The 21,056-nt window shown below is 43.1% G+C and overlaps 1 protein-coding gene across 5 annotated transcripts in view; it reads left to right on the forward strand.

Annotated features, from left to right (window-relative positions):
* Positions 1 to 17,079, forward strand: part of FERRY3 (FERRY endosomal RAB5 effector complex subunit 3) — a 39,677-nt gene extending 22,598 nt beyond the window's left edge. For 4 of the 5 annotated variants that reach the window (XM_081593881.1, XM_081593878.1, XM_081593879.1 and 1 more), the window contains 8 exons: positions 786 to 892; positions 1,705 to 1,902; positions 2,740 to 2,868; positions 7,569 to 7,643; positions 12,062 to 12,264; positions 15,045 to 15,102; positions 15,805 to 15,872; positions 16,720 to 17,079. In XM_081593881.1, the coding sequence (XP_081450007.1) occupies positions 786 to 892; positions 1,705 to 1,902; positions 2,740 to 2,868; positions 7,569 to 7,643; positions 12,062 to 12,264; positions 15,045 to 15,102; positions 15,805 to 15,872; positions 16,720 to 16,812 (931 nt within the window). In that variant the 3' untranslated portion in view covers positions 16,813 to 17,079. Of the gene's footprint in view, position 1; positions 260 to 785; positions 893 to 1,704; positions 1,903 to 2,739; positions 2,869 to 7,568; positions 7,644 to 12,061; positions 12,265 to 15,044; positions 15,103 to 15,804; positions 15,873 to 16,719 lie in introns of those variants that run through there. The other variant, XM_081593882.1, reaches the window with a different exon arrangement.
* The last annotated feature ends 3,977 nt before the right edge of the window (positions 17,080 to 21,056 follow it).

Consider the following 21,056-nt stretch of genomic DNA (forward strand, 5'->3'; position numbering starts at 1 on the left):
CAGGAAGTACAAGGGCAGACTAGAGCTAAGCGAAGTCTTTTAATGTGAGACTGTTGGCAGTGAAAAAATAGGAAATGGTTTTAAAAGAGAGGATATGAATATGTCCAAACGAACTTTCTTCTTTTTTAATTTTTTCTTTTATTTGACTTTTTTGTTTTCAATTTTCATTTCTCTCACTTCACTTATTCTCTAGTTTCACTGATGCCACCTGATATAAGGATGTGTTAATGTTTTTTAATGTCATTTTAAACATTTTAAGGTAATGTTAGTCACTATTTAATCATGCCGTAGGCCACTAAGAAATATTACATAGTGACATAGGAATTGATATTGTAATGACTAAAAAAATAAGCCTCACTGACCAAAAGAAATAACCAAAGAAATGGAAGAATAAGTGGGAATTTTATAAGTTGTAAGTGCTTGTCTTCCTTGCCCCCTGGATAAAGGATAAATTTAGGAATAAATTAAGTGCTACTTTCAGCAATTAGTTTCATTCCCTGGTGGCTCAGATGGTAAAGGCTCCACCTGCAATGCGGGAGACCCGGGTTTGATCCCTGGGTTGGGAAGATCCCCTGGAGTAAGAAATGACAACCCACTTTAGTATTCTTGCCTGGAGAATCCCATGAACAGAGGAGCCTCATGGGCTACAGTCCATGGGGTCACAAAGAGTCAGACACGACTGAGTGACTTTCACTTTCATTTCACTATAAAGCTTTCTTTCCTATAGGAAAATTTCTTGACAAGCATACCAAGAAAAAGCATATCAATAATTTTTTCAATTGCAGCGAGGAAATTAAAGTTCAGCCGAGTCAGTTCAGAGAATCCGCTGAAGCAAATGGAAGGGTTTATGAGGAACAGAGAAAGTTAGAAGAAAGTTTTACCATCCACTTAGGTAAGTGTGTTAATTTTTTAGTCACCACTTTGTAACCGGTGAAACTTTTTTAATGTTTTTAAGAGAGAAATCCTTAGCATATAAGTAGAATATATCCAGATTCTTTTTAAAATGAAAGGCTTCCCTGATGGCTCAGACAGTAAAGAATCCGCTTGCAATGCAGAAGACCTGGGTTTGATCTCTGGGTCGGGAAGATCCCCTGGAGAAGGAAATGGCAACGCACTCCAGTGTTCTTGCCTGGGAAATCCCATGGACAGAGAAGCCTGGTGGGCTACAGTCCATGGGGTAGAAAAGAGTCAAGACACAACTGAGTGACTTCCACTTCACTTTTAAAATGAAAAATTAGGTTCTGCTCCAAGAAAGCCTATGTTTATTGGCTATAAGTTTTCTATTTTAGCTCATCTATTATTTTTTTTCAAATGCAAAGATGAAATATTAATAGTTATTAAAATAGAACACAGGCTTCCTTGGTGGCTCAGTGGTAAAGGACCCACTTGCCAATGCAGGAGATACAAGTTCAATCCCTAGGTCAGGAAGATCCCCTGGAGGAGGAAATGGCAACCCCCTCCAGTATTATTGCCTGGAGAATCACCATAGACGCAGAGGAGCCTGGTGGACTACAGTCCATAGGGTCGCAAAGCGTTAGGCACGACTTAGCAAGTAAACAACAGCAAAATGGAAAATTGAAAAGCCCATCTTAAAGTATTTGTAGCACAGATTCACTGGGATTCCTGCCACAGAGATTTGCCTCCCACTCTGCTGGCTTTCTGCAGCTGTCTAAGTATCTTTCTGGGCCTGCTGCCTTCCCCCAGGGGCCCAGTTGAAGACCATGCATAACCTGAGGTTGCTGAGAGCAGACATGCTGGACTTCTGTAAGCACAAGAGGAACCACCGAAGCGGCGTGAAGCTCCACCGACTCCAGACGGCATTGTCGCTTTACTCCACGTCCCTTTGTGGCCTGGTGTTGCTGGTCGATAATCGAATCAATTCCTACAGTGGCATTAAAAGAGGTAAGTTAACATTATGCATAGTTATGCCCTCAAAGTTCTCCATTTAATGCCGTTTGAAAGAGAAAGCAGTTAGAGGAAAAGAACTGAAAAAAGTTTGAGTCACCCCAGTGTTCAGGTAGTCCAAATAGCACACAGGCCCAGACATAGTCGTGTGAGATTTGTTTCATACTTTAGCACCCATGGGGTGCTTCAGGGTATTTCATTTTTCTTAAAATCCTATCATAGATAATTTTTAAGGATCCTTTTTCAAGGTATCACAAAAAGAATAATCAAGATATAAATACATTTTTCAGTTTAGAAGCAGATCCTGACTGAATTTTAGTTCATCCATCTGTCATGTTTTTTCTTTATATTTTTAAATAATCTATTTCTGAAAAATGCTAGGTTGAATTCTGCCTTCCGTCTTAGTACAGTTCATTTTTTCTGATGATTTTTTTAAAAGTTTGACATAGAAAGTGCATTGAAATGTAGAACTGCTTTTAAGACGCTTGAATATTTTATTTTCTATCATAAGTGTAAGAACCTGATTTTTTTTTTTTAGCACTTTTGGGGACTGGATTATGCTCAAAGTATCTACTGTTTAAAGGAGGTTTGACTTACATTAAAATTTCCTTACCTGTTAATTGTTTGCTCTTTTGAGCCATTGAGAGAGTGAGTTTCTGATCAAAACTGAATTGTTGTCCCTTAACTTACTAAGACATAATTATAGAGAGGACAAATATGAGATGCCATCCTTGGGAATACTGTGTTCCATTTCTGCTGGATCTCTCTGTAAGTAAACACTAAAGATCTAATACTTCACCTTTGCATGTTTGTTAACTGTGTTGGGTCCCTTAGATTTCGCCACGGTTTGCCAAGAATGCACTGACTTTCATTTCCCCCGGATTGAAGAGCAGCTGGAGGTTGTCCAGCAGGTTGTACTTTATGCAAGAACCCAGCGCAGGAGCAAGTTGAAAGAATCTCATGGTCAGTGAAACTCAGATGTTAAACAATTTCACTTTGAGAATGTTCTGTCTCTAAGCACTCTCTTAGCATCCTAGCCACCTGAAATAGAGAAAGTTGTACTGGTGAGAAGGTGGACGAAAGAAATTAACAACAAATGTCAAAGTCTTTAGTAGCTTGAATTCTGTTCTTAATTTTCTTTTCTGCCTGATTTTGTTCAAGATCTTTAGAAAAGCTGTTTTTAAATTTTGATTCTGTAGTTGTACTTGACGTAGGCACTCAGTGGAAAGTTGGTGATCCTTTGCTTCAAGTTCTGTATCTCTACAACGGATGTAATTAGTACTGTGAAGGACATTGAAATCATAGGGTAAACAGCCCGAAATATACACTTCTTATATGTTCCATCTTTGATCCACTTAGGTAGCATGAAGTCAGTTACAAGAACTGGTTTTGGTTGTTCTTTTAAAAAATTACTATGTTTAGAACTATATCCTGCTTTTTCTATATTTATCCACAATCTAAACATCCTTATAGGAAATTTAGTGGGAAATGGTTTAAAAGCTATGGAAAAAGTTCATGGTGTCTTTCTTCAGTGATTTCTAATTATGTGTAAGAAGACCTTTGGGAAGACAGGGGAGACATAAAAGAAGATACTCTAGCTCAAGTTACAGAGTAATTCTGCTATCTTTAATTGAAAAATGAAAGTTTAAAAAGGAATCTCTTCAAAAAGTAAATTGGTGCCATAAGTTTATTTAGTTAGGAGCTAAATACATAAGGGTAATATTCATTCAAGAATATACATGAGATGTGTTTTTCTTATATTTCTGATATTTCATAGTATGTCACAAGCTTAAAATTACAATACATGCTCTTATATGGCCTGAGTACATACCCATTGTTTTATTATTTCTTACAGAAACTTGATGTCTTGCCCAAGAAATAAAATATGGCATGTTTTTAAATAGTTTGTCAAACCTTTAAATCTGCTTCTCGTGCTTTGGATGTCTATCTTGTTTGTTTGTTCTGCAGTTGCAGTGTTTCAGAGAAATCCTTACAGTGCTTTGGGTTCACGGGTTTTGTTCTTTATAGTAAACAGAGACACTGCTATACCTTTGTTTGGTGACTTTATTCTCTCTCCCATGTATGTTGAAGAATTCCTCCTGTTCTCCTGATGATAGAAGGCAATTCTCTAGAATCGACTTGATTAGCATTCATAATAGTGTCCATGTTTATTCAGTAGACTTAAAAAATTTTTTTTATTGTAATCGTTGCTGAAATAGGTAAAGACAGTCTTGTACATGCTAAGTCGCTTCAGTCATGTCCAACTCTGCAACCCCATGGACTGTAGCCTGCCAGGCTCCTCTGTGGGGTTCTCCAGGCAGGCATATTGGAGTGGGTTGCCATGCCCTCGTCCAGGGGATCTTCCCAATCCAGAGATCGAAACCGTGTCTTCTGTGTCTCCTGCATTGGTAGGGGTTCTTTACCACTAGTACCACCTCAAGATTTGCACTTCAAACTGTACAAAAGAGCATACGGTGAGAGACTCTGTAACTCTATCCACTAACCATCCAGTTTCCTGCTCCTGGGACAGCCAGTGCTGTGTCTCATGTACCTTCCAGACGTGTTTATGAATGTGTGTGTGAGCACATGTCTGTGTATATTTACAGATTTTCCCGCTTCACGCAAATGGCAGCTTTCTCTGCACACTCTTTTGTCCTCTGGTACTCTGCCAACAAAGGTCCATCTAGTCAAGGCTATGGTTTTTCCAGTGGTCATGTATGGATGTGAGAGTTGGACAGTGAAGAAAACTGAGCACCGAAGAATTGATGCTTTTGAACTGTGGTGTTGGAGAAGACTCGTGAGAGTCCCTTGGACTGCAAGAAGATCCAACCAGTCCACCATAAAGGAGATCAGTCCTGGGTGTTCATTGGAAGGACTGATGTTGAAGCTGAAACTCCAATACTTTGGCCACCTCATGCGAAGAGTTGACTCATTGGAAAAGACCCTAATGCTGGGAAAGATTGGGGGCAGGAGGAGAAAGGGACGACAGAGGATGAGATGGCTGGATGGCATCATCGACTCGGTGGACATGGGTTTGGGTAGACTCCGGGAGTTGGTGATGGACAGGGAGGCCTGGCGTGCTACGATTCATGGGGTCGCAAAGAGTCGGACACGACTGAGCGACTGAACTGAACTGAACTTTTTCCACCGAATAGTTTATCTTGGGCATCCTTCCACATCTGTACAGACATAGCATCCCTAGAGCCTGTTACTGCTGGATAGGGTCCACTGCAGGATATCCCCTTAATGATCAGTTCCCTGTTAATGGGCATTTCACCTGTTCCAGAGTTTTGCTCTTCTAAGCAATAATGCTTGAATAACCTTACACATATATCATCTTGCATGAGTGAGCGTATCTGTGAAATAGAGTCCTAAAAAGACATTCCTGAGTTAAAGGGCACAGGCACTTATACTTCTGGTAATGTTAGCAATTATTCTGCGCCGCGACCCCACCAGTTTGTATTTCCACTGTAGGTAACTGTGGCTTTGCTCTGGCAACGCGCGTCACTCACAACAGACAACAGACCCCGGCTGAGTCTAGGAAATCAGCCTGGAAGTGCACCCTAGCAAGGACCTTAGGGCAAATTCCAATCCGTCCTCTTATTCTTCTGCCAGCTCCTGACTCCGTCTCATTCAAAGCTGCAAGGATGTGATCAGAGACTTTCAGCTGTTATTCTCAGTAGAGGCTAAAAGCATGAAGACGGAGATCACGACAGTGTAGGAAAAGCCGGAGGGTGCTGAGTTTATTTATGAGAGGTTAGAAAGTGTGTGGGGATGGAAAGTTTTTAAACCACATACGGTTAGGGCACCCTGTGTACATCATGGTAGTATTTTGTTCTTGTTCAGGCAGCTATTTTGTGGTTTAAGTGAGTCAGTGAAACAAGTAGGTTTATAAAAGACTCCTTTCTTAGAGAAGCCCGCATGTTGTTATAGAAGAGTTTTGCCAAAATGCTTTCCCTGTCTCTTCCTTTTCTGAGGCGTGCCCACGTGTTTGTTCTGCACGTTTACATCCTGATACGCAAGTCTGTCTATTCTAAGACACTCTGTTATTTTTCTCACTGTGTTTTTTATATCAGCATCTCTATGTTTCCGTGGTTCATGATAGACCAAAAGCAGTTTCGTTTTTGTACATATTTTATACCCATTTTTAAAAATAACCATCTTCTTAGTGTTACAGGGTATACCTTTGAAACACGGAAAGCGGAGTGGGCTATAAGCTGTTCTTTTTTTGTTTCTTAGGAAGGATTTTGTCAGTTTCAGATTGCACGTGAACAAAATTAAAGAGTCCCCATTTACTGTTTTTTTGTTTTTTGTGCTGTGAGCAGCCATTTATTCAGAGCCTATCAATTTCATGGGTCTGTATGAGAATCAGATTATTGCATTAAATGTGGATTCTGTCAACACAGAGCCTTCCGTCTATGCCTCTCCCTCCCTTAGTCTGTTTATAAAATATATGCATTTACAAGGTACAGTGTTATAGATCAATTACTCAAAGTAGTCAGTGGGAAAAACACTAGGAGGATGAGATGGCTGGATGGCATCACCAACTCGATGGACATGGGTTTGGGTAGACTCCGGGAGTTGGAGATGGATAGGGAGGCCTGGCATGCTGCAATTCATGGGGGTCGCAGAGTCGGACACGACTGAGCGACTGAACTGAGCTGAACTGAAAACACTAGGTTACTTTTATTCAGGACTTTTTAAAAACTATAATACTCCCTCAGTAGTTTCAGTTTACTCATTTGAAGTTCTGTTTTCAAGTGATTTTCTGATATTGAAGGCCATTGCAATATAGTTTTATATTTAATTTGTATAGATATATAGTTTCTTAAAGATAGCTATGCTAATAATATTCATGCTGCATTTTTCAGTTCTCTTAGGATTCTTATAAAATTCAGATGTATCTTCTATTCAAAATATAGGTACACATGTAAAATAAAGTGTTCAGCCATATAATGAATAATCAAATGTGCTATATTTTATGTTACCAACATTTATCCTTCAAAGTAACGTCATGGCTTCGAAAAAGAAAGAAAAACTATTAAATATCTGGGGGAAAAAGGCAGACTCCATTTGAAATGGAATCTCAAGTATCTGTTTGGAAGAAATTGTATACAGTGTCAGATAAGAAGTGACATTTCAAGGATGGGCTGAATATCAAATGATTCCTGGTGCTACTAACCATTAGCCTGTCGTCCTGAACAAGTTATATCCTCAACAGTGACTCAGATTCTAAAAATAAAGATGGCCACTCCACAACTGCCTAATGAAGTTATTTTATGTGTAATTAACTTAGTGCCCTGAACTGCCCAGATGAAAAACAGAGCCTTGGCAAGTCTCTTGTGGTCAAAACCACAGAATTTGGAATCTGAGTGTGTGGGTTCAAGACCTGGTTCTACCACTTAACCTGTGCCTCCTTCCTTAAGTGAATTTACCCATCTAAGCCTCTGTTCTCACATACAAGGTGAAAACGGTACAGTGTTGTGGTTAGAGGAGTTTGGTAAGAATTAAGAGAGACCGTCCATGTAAAGCATGTATCAGACCACCTGATACCTAGAGATCCTTAGTAAATTTTTGCTATTGTTGCGGTTGTTTGGGGGATAGTAGTAGTGTGTTCTCATACATTAACTATATCCTCTCATGTTGCATTATCTTATGAATAGATTCTGGAAGCCGAAATGGAGGAAGTGATGATAAGACTAAAACTGCAGATAGAAACTATCTAAATATTTTACCTGGTGAGTATTATTTCACTTGCCGTTTTCTTGTAATCACATGCATTGAAATCATAGATTTGAAACACAAGTTCTTTTGGTGTACATTATACAATTTGTCAAGTGTATCACCTTAGAACTTTTTATCTCTGTAAATACACTGTCACAGTGTCCAGCAACTAAATCCTTATTCTTATACCAGCCCTTAGTTTTCCCAGATGCATACAAGAAAAATTCCTCAAGCCGTTGCGTAAGTTTTTATTATTATTTGGTATTTCATACATTGTGTCTTAGTTTCTTAAATGAGACAATAAATCATTTTTCTTCTGACATATAAACAACAGTAAATAGAGATGTAAATAATTGAACACGTGGGAAGAATGCAGGTCATCTGATTTAGAATCTTTTTTATTACCATTTCCCCATAAGTTTTCCTGTCTTCCCTTTCTTTAAATCTCCTGTATGACTCTTGGGAATATTGCTTATCAACTGGAAGTTCAGGCCCTTGATGCTCTTCCAGATTTAATGCCCTCTGATGACCCTCAGCAGTGTTTGTATGACAGGTCACAACAGGAAGGCTCGTTTGTAGACATTGTGTCAAGTCTCTTCAACCACATGTTGCAGGTGCAGAAACAGCCAGGGTTGTCTGGCCTCATTTCCTTCCCCAGATTTTCGACGCCAAGGCCACATTCCATGTAATCCTGATGCTCATTCCTCTCCTGGCCAGCTCGCTTGTGGTGGTCAGCCTCCGAGTGTGCACCCACCTCAGATAGCCCACCCCGGTGGATAATGCTAAGTGGTGAGGATTGCATGACCACCTGGTGGGTCTCACTTTGTGGAGTAGGAAACTGTCCTCCTCTGCATCTTAAAATACCTTCATTGAGACAGGATTTATCTTATCTCTCTTCATAGATCCGTAATTTAAATCATCTATATTTTGTGGCTTTCTTAAAATGTGTCACCTTTATCTGTTCCGGAGGTACCGATGTCTGATTTTTTTAAACTTAACTCTTTACCTCTGTGTGTATTTTCCCTCTTGGTCCTTCTTGGAAAAAGCCTGTAGGTGAGTATCTAGCTATTACTAATAAATCAGGAGACTGTGCCATAAGTCAGCATCAGAGAAGGAGTAGTAAGGGTTCAATGAGCTATGCTGGTAGCTTCTGAGTTTCTGTTTGGGGAAAGCTTGCTGGCCTAGCCAGGAAGGATACAGGAGATTGTGAAGTGAAGTCGCTTGTCGTGTCTGACTCTTGACGACCCCATGAACTGTAGCCTACCAAGCTTCTCCGTCCATGGGGTTTTCCAGGCAAGAATACTGGAGTGGGTTGCTATTTCCTTCTCCAGGAGATCTTCCCGACCCAGGGATTGAACCTAGGTCTCCCACATTGTAGGCAGACACTTTACCGTCTGAGCCACCAAGCCAGGAAGGATACAGGAGATTAGAAGGGTCCAGATCACAAAAACGCTTCTAGATTTTGAAGTTACAGAGAAAGAGTTTGATTTATGTATCTTTTAACCAGTAAGTTTGCTTCGTCATTATCTAATTACTTGTAGCTTGTATCATCTTAAGAGTTAAACATCAGCTTGTTTAATTCTTAAAACAGCTTTGTAAGGAAAGCAGTCAGGCAGTATTTTTCCCATCTAATTCATGAAGTACAGAGGATCTGTAAATTGAATTGATTTGTCCAAGATCACTCAACCAGTCAGTACTAGACACCAGATGTTCTTAACACCCAGTCTGGTCCCTTTTCCTACCGTCTTACGTTCTTTCAATCACCGCTGCCAGCTCCGAGACCCCCATGTTCCTCACAGGTAAAACGAGGCCCAGGACAAGTCGTCTGAGGTCAGACAAAGCAGTGCCAGCTTGGGGATTAGGAGCACCTGACTTGTGCACTAAGTCATCACCCCCATGCTGGCTGTGGCCCAGGTTCAACATGGTGACTCCCGTCACCGCAGCCATCAGCCAGTGTTTGAAAGGTGAGGCTGCGTGGGACCTGCCTGGTTTCTGATAAGCAGGCTGCGTCTCAGCTGCCTGCCAGGGAAATGGCAGCCCTACCACTTCTTGCCAGACAAGTTTTTTTTTTAACGTTTCTTTTGTCTAGTTTGGCCTGTCACTGGCCTTTCTTTAATTTCTTTTACTGCTTATCTAGTTCTTGTATCATAAGTCAAAGAAAAAAAACAGACTTTGACTAGGGCCTATCAGTGACACAGCTTATGTACACTTGTAACTGGAAATGGTTAAACACTGTGCCAACGTGTGTTAAGTACTTTAAACGTACTCTGTGTTTATAAGTAAATATAAGGTAAAGTCCTAAGATAAGGGCCTTGAAGCCAGGATGAGCGGAATTTGTGAGGACGTGGATTAGTGATGGAAGACTAGGTTTTAGAACAGCAGGATTTTCCTCGAGGAACACCTCAGAATTTCCAGTGAGGCAGGTGTGTTTATAAAAACATATTTTTATATGTTTTCTATTTATTTACATTGACAGCAACTGCAGAATATAAAAGCCAATGGCTGGCATGGCTACCTCGGAAATGGAGTGATTGTAGAAAGCCTGGATGTTAAGGCTTGATAAAACACTGCGCCAGCTTTCAGTTGAAAACATTTGATTCCCATTCAGCAAACCAAGGTTTACCAAGTACCTTCTGTGTACCAGGTCCTGTAGTTTCATGAGCTACAGACAGCACGGTAAACGAGAGAGACAAAAGTCCTCATAGTCATGGCATGTAAACGGTGGTGCTCTCTTTAAAATAACCTCATAAACAGATAACAAAAGAATTTCAGTGCTGAGGAGAAAATAGAACAGTGTGAAAGAGAATAAGTGAGGGGTGAAGGAGTCCTACATCAATCAGATGGGTCAATCAAGGAAGACTTCCAGGAGGAGGTGACTTTCGCTCTGAGACGTGATTGGTGAAAAGCAGTCATCTGGACAGGAGCCGTAGGGGAAAGGCCCTCAGGAAGCAGCCCTGGATCAGGAACAAGCCCTGTGTGTTTGAAGACCTTAAGGAAGGCCATGTGGCTGGGGCAGGAGGAGAGGTTGAGACAAGAGGATGAAGTTTCGGTTTTTTTCCTGAGTGTCATGTGAGTCTTTTGGACCATGTTAAGTGGGAGAGTGATGTAATCTGATCTATACTTAAAATCATTTTAACTGTATGTGTGTATGATCTGTTGGTGGGCAAGAATAGGAACAGAGTAGTTAATTCAGAGGCTGTTATTGAAACCTAGGTGATAAGATAGTACTATGAACTAGGGTGATAACAATAAAAATGGAGTGCTCAGACTTGAGATAGTTGAAGTGTTTGTTAGAGATCACTTCATGGCAAATAGAAGGAGAAAAAATGGAAGCAGTGACAGATTTTATTTTTTTTTTTGGCTTCCCAAATCCCTGTGGACAGTGACTACAGCCATGAAATAAGATACTTACTCCTTAGAAGGAAAACTTTTGACAAACCTAGACAGCGTATTAAAAAGCTGAGCCATCACCCTGCCGACAAAGGCCCATATAGATAAAGCTATGATTTTTCCAGTAGTCATGTACAGATGTGAGAGTTGGACCGTAAAGAAGGCTGAGCACCAAAGAATTGATGCTTTTGAACTGTGATGCTGGAGAAGACTCTTGCGAGTCCCTTGGACAACAGATAGATCAAACCAGTCAATCTTAATGGAAATGAACCCTGAATATTCATTGAAAGGACTGATGCTGAAGCTCCAGTATTTTGGACACCTGATGGGAAGAGCCAGCTCATTGGAAAAGACCCTGATGCTGGGAAAGATTGAAGGCAAAAGGAGAAGAGGGTGGCAGAGGATGAGACAGCATCACAGACTCAATGGGCATGAATTTGAGCAAACTCCAGGGGATATTGGAAGACAGGGAAGCCTGTCGTGCTGCAGTCCATGAGGTAGCAAAGAGTTGCACACAACTTAGCGACTGAACAACACTGAAAATAGTTGGTGGTAAATTGGATTGGGGACGATGTCCTGAGAAAAAGAAAGTGAAGAAGGCCAACTCATGTGTTTCTGTCCTTGAAGCTAACAGAAGGAAACTGGGCCCCTGAACTGGGATGGAGAGGAGCAGATGCAGGGTGTGGGGACAGGTCTTCAAGTAGCCTGTCTTGACATGTTAATTTTGAGTGAATTAGGGCACTTTGAGCATTTACATCAAAATTGCAATGATGAGCACTCATTTGATTTACTTACTGCTTGGTGGTCTCTTCATACCGATTTATGAACCTAAGATGAATTCAGCCGTCACCTCTCTTCTCCATCACCTTCTTTCCGAGAGTTCAGGAGCACTAATCCTGTTTGCTTCCTGAGTTCCGCGCACGTCCCTGATAACCCCTCTGCTGCTTCGGCACATCGGCTGCCCGTCACGGGCGTCTCTGAAGCCCACTAGGGAACACGCTTTGTGTTTCTGAAAGTCACGATTGTTACCTGCTGTTCACAGGAGAATTTTACATCACGCGGCACTCCAACCTCTCAGAAATACACGTCGCTTTCCACCTTTGTGTGGATGACAATGTGAAATCAGGAAACATCACTGCTCGGGACCCCGCTATCATGGGGCTCCGGAACATCCTCAAGGTTTGCTGTACCCACGACATCACGACCGTCAGTGTTCCCCTCCTGCTGGTGCACGATATGTCAGAGGTAAGCAGATGGGAAAAATGCCAGCGTTTTCTGAGAATGTGGCAACGCTGCAGAATAAGCATCATCCACTGTACATTTGAAAAGAGCTTTTCATTTTTAACTAAAGAACCTTTACATCTCCTATCTGATAAATAGAATCGAGTGACACGTCATATAAAGCAGTGAATAATCCCGAGCCACATATGTTCAGAGAGTTACAGCATTATCCTAGGGTAGGTAAACTAGAGCATCAAACTTAACTTTAGCTTTGGGTGAGGCACGTGCCCCTAATCCTCCCCTTCCCCCCACCCCCACCAACTTCTCAGTTTTTGTCTTTAAGTAGCACTAGGTTTACCTCCACGTTTGTATTGGCTTAGACTACCATTAAAATTATTTAGCATTCTCTGAGTAGGCATTGATAGGCAATAGAAAGAGATGCTTGCATGTTGGCAGGAAGAAGCCAGACTCCTTTTACCAGTTTGTCAAGGACACTGTTACTATAATGCACGTACTGGTTGATAGGCAATAGAAAGAGATGCTTGCATGTTGGCAGGAAGAAGCCAGACTCCTTTTACCAGTTTGTCAAGGACACTGTTACTATAATGCACGTACTGGCTTCTACAGCTAAAATGTGGCACAGTCGTTCACTCCTTTTGCTATAGACTGTATTTTCTGGTTTTAAATTTTAAAAAAATTTCCTCCCGTGACTGTTTTCTCTCATGCTTTCTTCCCTCCCCTCCATGAAAGCTAGTTAGAGGGGATAAGTTGTGAAAATAATACAGAGGTTAAATCTAACTTTAATTGGTCTAGAGGAGCAAAACAGCCTCAAAGCAAACAGGTGCCGGCTGGTCCTTCTGGGAGAGCCCGTGGCCAACGGGGTGAAGGACCCATATCAGCAGCAAGGTGCTGCTGGTTTTGAGTGGCATTTTTTAAAAAGCAAAATGGCTAGCTGGCAAGGACAGATTGTGAAAGGAAGGATGTTCGCTTCTTGATTATTAAAAGTTATTTACCAGAGTAGTTATTTACCAGATGTGTGTAAACCCTCTTACCATAAAACGCAGGCGGCAGAAGACTTTATGGTGTACTTTTCAGAGCGACTGAGTCCCCGCTTAGATTCATCCTATTCAGGAGGCCTCACTTTAAATGCAGTTCTCTGTATAAACACACACACAGCTCGAGTCCATGTAAGACAGGGTGATTTAAATGATTTCCCACTGACCATCCATTTATGTTCTTACCAGACACACACCATTTTGATTAAGGGAACTCTGGCTCTGTGTAACAAGAGGCACGTCAGCGTTTTTAGTCTCTCGGCCTCAGTCATACCTAATACGGCAGTAGGAGTGACTGGCCAACATGTTTTGCTGTTTTCTTTTCCTCCACTGTCGCTTTATAAAGTTTCAGTCCCACCAGGAACTTTTAGCCATCATTCTCATCACAAACCAGCCCATCTGTAGCAGAGTCTTTGGGGAGAAACAAAGAAAGTTTGTGACAAGGTTCGGCCCCACGGAAGTATCCGGACACGCCTGCAGCTGGACTCCTGGTTAACCAGTTTATAAAAATGGTTCTATGTAGGTGGGAAACAACCTCAAAGGCAGCATTTCCAAAAGTCACCAAGTTCGGCTTCACTCCCAGACATCTGACACTAGCAGTGTGCTCTCTCCCACAGTGTCACAAAAGCTTCATGTTTTAAATCGGGACGGCCAGCTGCAGAACATTAAGTCTGCGTCCAGAGTCCCGTTTTAATTCACGAGAATATATCAAGCCATGTTCCTCCCATCGGTCGCATTTAAACATCCATTCAGGTCACAGAGTCTGTCCTGCAAACTCAGACGACACTGCCCAGGATATAGAGGCGGTGTTTGTCTTAGCTTTCACACATGGGTCCCATAGCATTTCGTCTCTTGTTTTCTTCCTGTAACAGACAGACTTGCCACACACTCAGTGCCCACACTGTAGCGCGTGTGAGGTGACGCCACCGTCGGAAATGGTCCTGTCCTGGGGTTGATAAAATGAATTGCAATTTAAAGAAAAAAAAAGGAAAAAATAATCCATCAGCCAAAAGGAAGACATCCTGCTCTTACCAGTTCTATCCCTGTAGAGCTTTGTGATCTGAAGATAGTGTCATCCTGGAATCAGTCTAACCTGACAGATTGGGAGTGAACCTGCAGGTCACGAATTCCTGACATTTCCTCTTGTTTGCACTGTGAACTTGTTGACTCATTTGGGACTCACAGGTTTTAGCTGTAATGGTTGTGGTAGACACAGATGTTGTTGTTTTCAACCTTTCGTTGTTGTTTAGTTGCTCAGCCATGTCCGATTCTTTTGCGACCCCCTGTGCTGTACCCCCATCAGCCTTCTCTGTCCATGGGGTTTTCCAAGCAAGAATACTGAAGTGGGTTGCCATTTCCTTCTCCAGGGGATCTTCCTGACCCAGGGATCGAAAACCCACGTCTCCTGCATTGGCAGGCGGATTCTTCACCACTGAGCCACCCCGGAAGCACTTTTAACCTTCCTTAGCATATAATGCACACCGGGAAAAGCACACATAAGCATACAGCTCACACGCTCCCCGACTGACCACCGACATCGCCAGCGCCCAGGTGATGAAGCAGAATGTCACCAGCCAGCACCCCAGAAGCCACCCCAGGCTCTCATCCAGCCACTTTCCCCACATTCTCTCCACTGTTCCTCCACAAGGGTAGCAGCCGTTTTCACTTTGAAAAGCACAGACTAGTTAGGTGTTTTTTCCCTGCAAAGTTCTGTCAAAAACATATGATTTATTTTGTTTCTGTTTTTAGGAAATGACTATACCATGGTGCTTAAGGAGAGCAGAACTTGTGTTTAAGTGTGTCAAAGGTAAGGTACAACCTTATATTTAACAACAGGGACCTATATTGCTTCCTCGAAAATCTTTTGACTGTCGAGCAAGCCGGGTGAAAGAACGTGGACGTTCCTTTGGTCATCTGGTGCCCCAGTTAAATGGTTTAATGAGCAAATCCTTCATAATGGACTTTTTAACCTTTTCCAGTCACACAAAATCTCCAGCCCTCTTTTTTGATTGTTTCGGGTCACACTATGCAGTTTGTAAGATCTCAATTCCCCAACCAAGGCTTGAACCTGGCTACAGCAGTGAAAAGCACCCAGTCCTAACCACTAGGCCACCAGGGAAGTCTCCAGCCCTCTTGAAATGCGACGATATTTGGACCTTGATAGAACTTATTCTCAGCTACCTTTCCTTTTCCCGAAAAGAAAATAGAACCACGCGTTTAAGGAATCTTTAACGACCTCTTTTGGCTTCATTGTGTGAAGACAAAATAGAACTCGAGAAATGATCGTTCCAGGTGTTTTGACAGCACTCTGTGAAACCGTGCTGGTGTGGAGAATTAAGGAACACAGAAGTGTATCTGGCCCTCAGGCTTAGCCTTTCCCACAGGGAAGTGGGTACCTAAAACGTGAAGACAGGTAGCCTGACTAAACCTCCAGTTTACTTTCAGTCAAGAACGGGTAGGCTTGAAGACCAGAACTCATTGTTCAGCCGCATTTGTTGCTCTGTTCCAGGTTTCATGATGGAAATGGCCTCGTGGGACGGAGGGATTTCTAGGACGGTGCAGTTTCTGGTGCCACAGGTGTGTTAACCGGGTAGATCTCACCCCAGTCCAGCTCCGCTGTCGTATTCCTCACAGACGTGGCACATTGCCCTGCACACAGCGTTGCTGTTGTTTAATCTCTCAGTCATGTCCGACTCTTCATGACCCCATGGACTGCATTCCGCCAGAATCCTCTGTCCATGGGATTCTCCAGGCAAGAATACTGGAGTGGGTAGCCACTCCAGGGGATCTTCCCAACTTGGGGATCGAACCCGCATCTATCTCCTGCATTGGCAGGTGTGTTCTTTACCACTGAGCCACCTGGGAAGCCCCACCCTCAACTCATTACTACATAACAAAATGCTCACAGCTTTCTGTGTTTTAGGGGGAGAAGTGTTTGGAGCCATCAGGGCACTCCGTTTACTGTCGAACACGTTAGCCTCTACCACTTGAGGGTTCTTTGATTTAACCCAAAGCCAGACTTGACTCCTCTTTCCTTTTTTCTCCCACGTTTATGTTATATAGAGTCTAAAGAGTTCATAAAAGAGGACATGAACAGGAAACGATTCTGTCTTTGTAGAATTCAGCACAATGAGTGGTACTTCTATCTCTGATTACACTAGTATTATCAAGGGGTTTTTCTGGTAATCAAGCTTACTGCTTGACGGACACAACATGAGTTCTCAGGGACTGGGACCGGAGAAATGCCCCTGCCCAGAGCCATGCAGTTAAATCAGTTCCCAAAGATGAGGTTCTCACATTCCACTTCATGTCCAAAACTACTTGCATTACTTCTGTATTTTAAAACACTCAAAACATTTTTTAAAAATCACTGATAGTTTAACAAATGCAAACTCTTCTTTTTTTTTTTTTTAACCTCTTACAGAGTATTTCTGAAGAGATGTTTTACCAACTTAGTAACATGCTTCCCCAGATCTTCCGGGTGTCATCGACACTGACCTTGACCTCCAAGCACTGAGCCCCTACAGACGGACCCACTGAAGAAGATGCTGGGATCCCGTCAAGCAAAAGATGCTCCAGAAAGAGAACTTGTCACCCCAGGCACAAATCCAATCATGATAAACGTCTGCTAAACATTCCAAAAACCCGTATGTTGTACAGACTGGTGATCAGCCCCTTACTTATACATTCATTCTTAAGCTCTGTTTATGGGGAAAAAAATCTTGTTTTTTTTTTCCCCTACTGTTTCCCTACTGTCCTTTCTATAAATGTTAGTGAGCTAAAACTTTCACTGTTTCACACGTGGGCATTTGGTGTAGGAGACTATTCACTACAATTTCATGGAAATACTTGACTTTTCCAAAAGTTGGAATCATACCCAGGTACAAGGCTTCTTAGTGAGTCACTGAGTCATGTCTCACTCTTTGTGATCCCATGGACAGCAGAGCCTGACAGGCTAGAATGCTCCAGGCAAGAATACCGGAGTTGATTATCATGCCCTCCTCCAGGGAATCGTCCCTACCCAGGGACTGAACGCGCATCTCTTACGTCTCCTGCGTCAGCAGGCAGGTTCTTTACCACCAGCACCATCTGGGAAGCCGCAAGAAACAAAAAGCACTCTTACTGGTACACCTACACATATGCCTGCAGAAATGCGTTTGGCAGAGACAGTGCTTTCTCATAACACAGAATGTGTCTTGATCTACTCAAGGCAGCAACTGTCCAATAACAGCCCCGAGGAGAACACCACTCCAGGCTGGGTCCACGACTCACTAATACTTTACAAACCCTTTTCCAAAGAGCCTGGCAGTCCCACCAAGAAGAAGGTAGGTGTTCTGCCCTTGGAGCAAGAAATTGTCTTCCAATTTGAAATTGGATGGGTATCAGCAATGCTACCATTGCGATTGATTCTAACACAAAGCAAGGTAGGTAGAAAATGGGGTGTGCTGGTACGGGGTTAGAGACCGCTGGGGTTTGTACTGTGACAGGTCAAATTGGAGGTGGTTGTAGTGGGATCAATAAAAAGGCGTTACATTCATGCCAGGACTTCTCTGGGGGTCCAGTGGTTAAGACTTCACCCTCCAACGCAAGGCGTATGGGTTCAATCCCTGGTCAGGAGCAAAGATCCCATGTGCCTTGTGGCCAAAAAAAAACAAAACGTGAAACAGAAGCAATATTGTAGCAGATTCAATAAAGACTGTAAAAATGGTCTGCATCAAAAAAAAAAAAGTTAAAATTTGTGTCTATTCAATAAATTAAGTGTTTGGGATTAGCAGATGCAAGCTTCTAGGGTGGGCTGCAGTCCATACAGTCCACGAGGTCACAAAGATTCAGACACAACTTAGCGACTAGACAACAGCCAAGATTGGAAAGATCCAGCAATGATGCTACATACCATTTTTCTTTAAACTTTAGAGTTTATTTTGGGGTATAGCGGATTAGCAATGTTATGGTAGTTTCAGGTGGATAGCAGAGTGACTCAGCCATACATACACATGTATCCATTCTCCCCCAAAGTGCCCTCCCATCCAGGCTGCCACATAACATTGAGCAGAGTTCCATCACAAAGACACACCAAACACTAAGCTGGTAGCAAGTGTGTAGTTAAAAGTACTAAATGGTAGAGATTTTTAGTGCAGCAGTAGATGAGGAAGTCTGTGGTGTTGCATTTGGACCATGAAGGATGAGATTAAGACTCTACCCCGCTTGTCCTTGGAGGCTTCTTGTATGGGAGTGGTTTCAGACACTCCATGAATGATGAGAAGGAGGCTGCTTTGCAGGCTGAGAAGAGGAAGAGCATCCATCGTATGAGGTTCAGACAGGAGCAGGGATGGAGTGAAGGGAGACAGTGCAACACCACCGGGAAGCTGAGAGAAACAAACTGACCGCAAGGGCCTTTAGGAGATACTGTGCAGGCCCCAGGGCCTCAGCGCAGACCATGGGACAGTGGCAAAGACCATCTCGGTGAGCATCAGGTTCTCGATTTGTACAAACAGTTAAGGATCCTGAAGACAGATGACAAGGTCCTCAAGGCTTTAAAAGCACGCTCTGGAGACGAGGCGGGCGCTGAGCCTAAGGTCTCTGGTCCCTACTGCCCTCTCCTCCCCGCCCCCACTTATGTACTCAAAACCCAGCAAGGCTGTAACCCTGCCACGATGGGAAGGGTGGCCCCAGCTGTTCCGCGGCATGGTAGTGTGACTGGAATGGGAGAGAGGCATGAAGAGGAATTTGAAGGGAAACAGCTTGGATTGCCTGGGCGCTGGCTGAGCTGATCTGGCAAAGCACGTGCTGTCTGTGTCACTGCAGTTGGATCCTGGCTGAGTCTCACAAGGAGGAAAAAAATGTTCCACAAAGGAAAGATGAATTCATGAATTCAGGGCCTGTTTCAGAGGCCCTCGGAAGAATCAGCCAAGCTGTGCTGAACAAGCAAAGCAGAAAGGGTGGCTCTTCGGGCCTGTTGTTCAGTTTCTAGGTGAAGAATATCTCTTCTGTTGCTGTTGTTCATTTGCTCAGTTGTGTCCAACTCTTTGCAACCTGATGGACTGCAGCCAGGCTTCCCTGTCCTTCATTATCACCCAGAGTTTGCTCAAACTCATGTCCATTGAGTCAGTGATACCATCCAACCATCTCACCCTCTGTCATCCCCTCTGCCTTCAATCTTTCCCAGCATCAGGGTCTTTTCCAATGAGTCGGCTCTTCTCATCAGGTGGCCAAAGCATTGGAGCTTCAGCTTCAGCTTCAGCAATCAGTCCTTCCAAAGAATATTCAGGGTTGATTTCCTTCAGGACTGACTGAGTCTTCCCATTTAGGTGGAATTGAATGGGTATCAGCAAGTGGTCCACAGCATCATGGCATACCATGCTCACTGTTGTTCCAGGCAGGTTCACAAAATCAGAAACAAATCCTTGCCATTTTCTGTTCACTTGGGAAGTCTCGTCCTAGCAAAATGTATCTTGAGAAAGACCTTTTTCAGTCGCTCAGTGACAGCATTAAGACACCTTTAAGGACTACCAATTAAGGAACCTCAAACTTAGAAATATTTCCTGGAGGGTACATTACCTTCCAGGAAGGCGGGGATAAGACAGTGCGGGGGCAGATCCAGCTGAGCCTCATTCAATTCACAGCCTGTGTTTGCCGAGTTTCTTCCATACACACAGGCACAGAGCTGAGCAAGATCCAGCCTCCAGACAGCTATACAAAGACAATGGATTTGAGGAGCTATTTGATTCAAGTGAGAAGACTTGGTAGACTTTTCTAGGATCTGCGCTGCTGACCACCTCTAATGACCAGAACAGAATCCCAGCTAAAGCCTCAACATGGATGCCTAGCCTCTGAGGGTCCCTGCTGGGCAAATATGTGATGTCCTATTTTATATACACAGCTGCAGTTACTACCATGCACCCCAGGTCTCTGTTCCTTGCCTGTTTTCCCAGAGGAGGGCCAAGTTCCTGGAATGTCCCAAGTCTGAGAACTGGCCGAACTTAATACTACCTGCAATGAATCTTCCTTTGTTCATCATGGCCTCTATATTTGCAAATTCTCCTACTTGCTAACATTTATTTGTAACCCCAAAAGTAATTAAGCATCTACCATAAAGAAGGCTGAGTGCCATAGAATTAACGCTTTCAAATTGTGCTACTGGAAAGACTCTTGAGAGTCTCTTGAACAGCAAAGAGATCAAACTAGTCAAGGAAATCAACCCTGAATATTCACTGGAAGGACTGATGCTGAAGCTGAACCTCCAATACTTTGGCCACATAATTCGAAGAACTGACTCCCTGGAAAAGACCCTGATGCTGGGAAAGATTGAGGGCAGGAGGAGAAGGGGATGACAGGATGAGGTGGTTGGATGGCATCACTGACTCAATGGACATGAGTTTGAGCAAACTCCAGGAGATAGTGAAGGACAGGGAAGCCTGGCGTGCTGTAGTTCATGATGTTGCAAAGAGTCAGACACGACTTAGCCACTGAGCAAAAGCAATAGTCTCATCAATTCCGAGTTGCTTGGATGTTATAACTGACCCTCAGGATGAAATGGGGGGCCTTGCACTACTTTGGGCATCAGATGTGCACACACACATGCAGAATGGTGGAAAGCCAAGTCAGCAGACAAGCACACTCCCCGATGAGGAGAGCAGGGTGACTCTCTGCCTTCTGATTTCAGCTCCACCAACATAACCAAGTGTCCTTTTCACAGCCTATTTCCTGCCACATTTTTGACAGTTTTGTTGATGATTTCACAGGCTAAAATGCACCCGCAAG

This window comes from Giraffa tippelskirchi, chromosome 4 (assembly GCF_054371585.1).
Source record: "Giraffa tippelskirchi isolate mGirTip1 chromosome 4, T2T-mGirTip1v1.2.pri, whole genome shotgun sequence".
NCBI classification, from domain to species: Eukaryota; Metazoa; Chordata; class Mammalia; order Artiodactyla; family Giraffidae; genus Giraffa; species Giraffa tippelskirchi.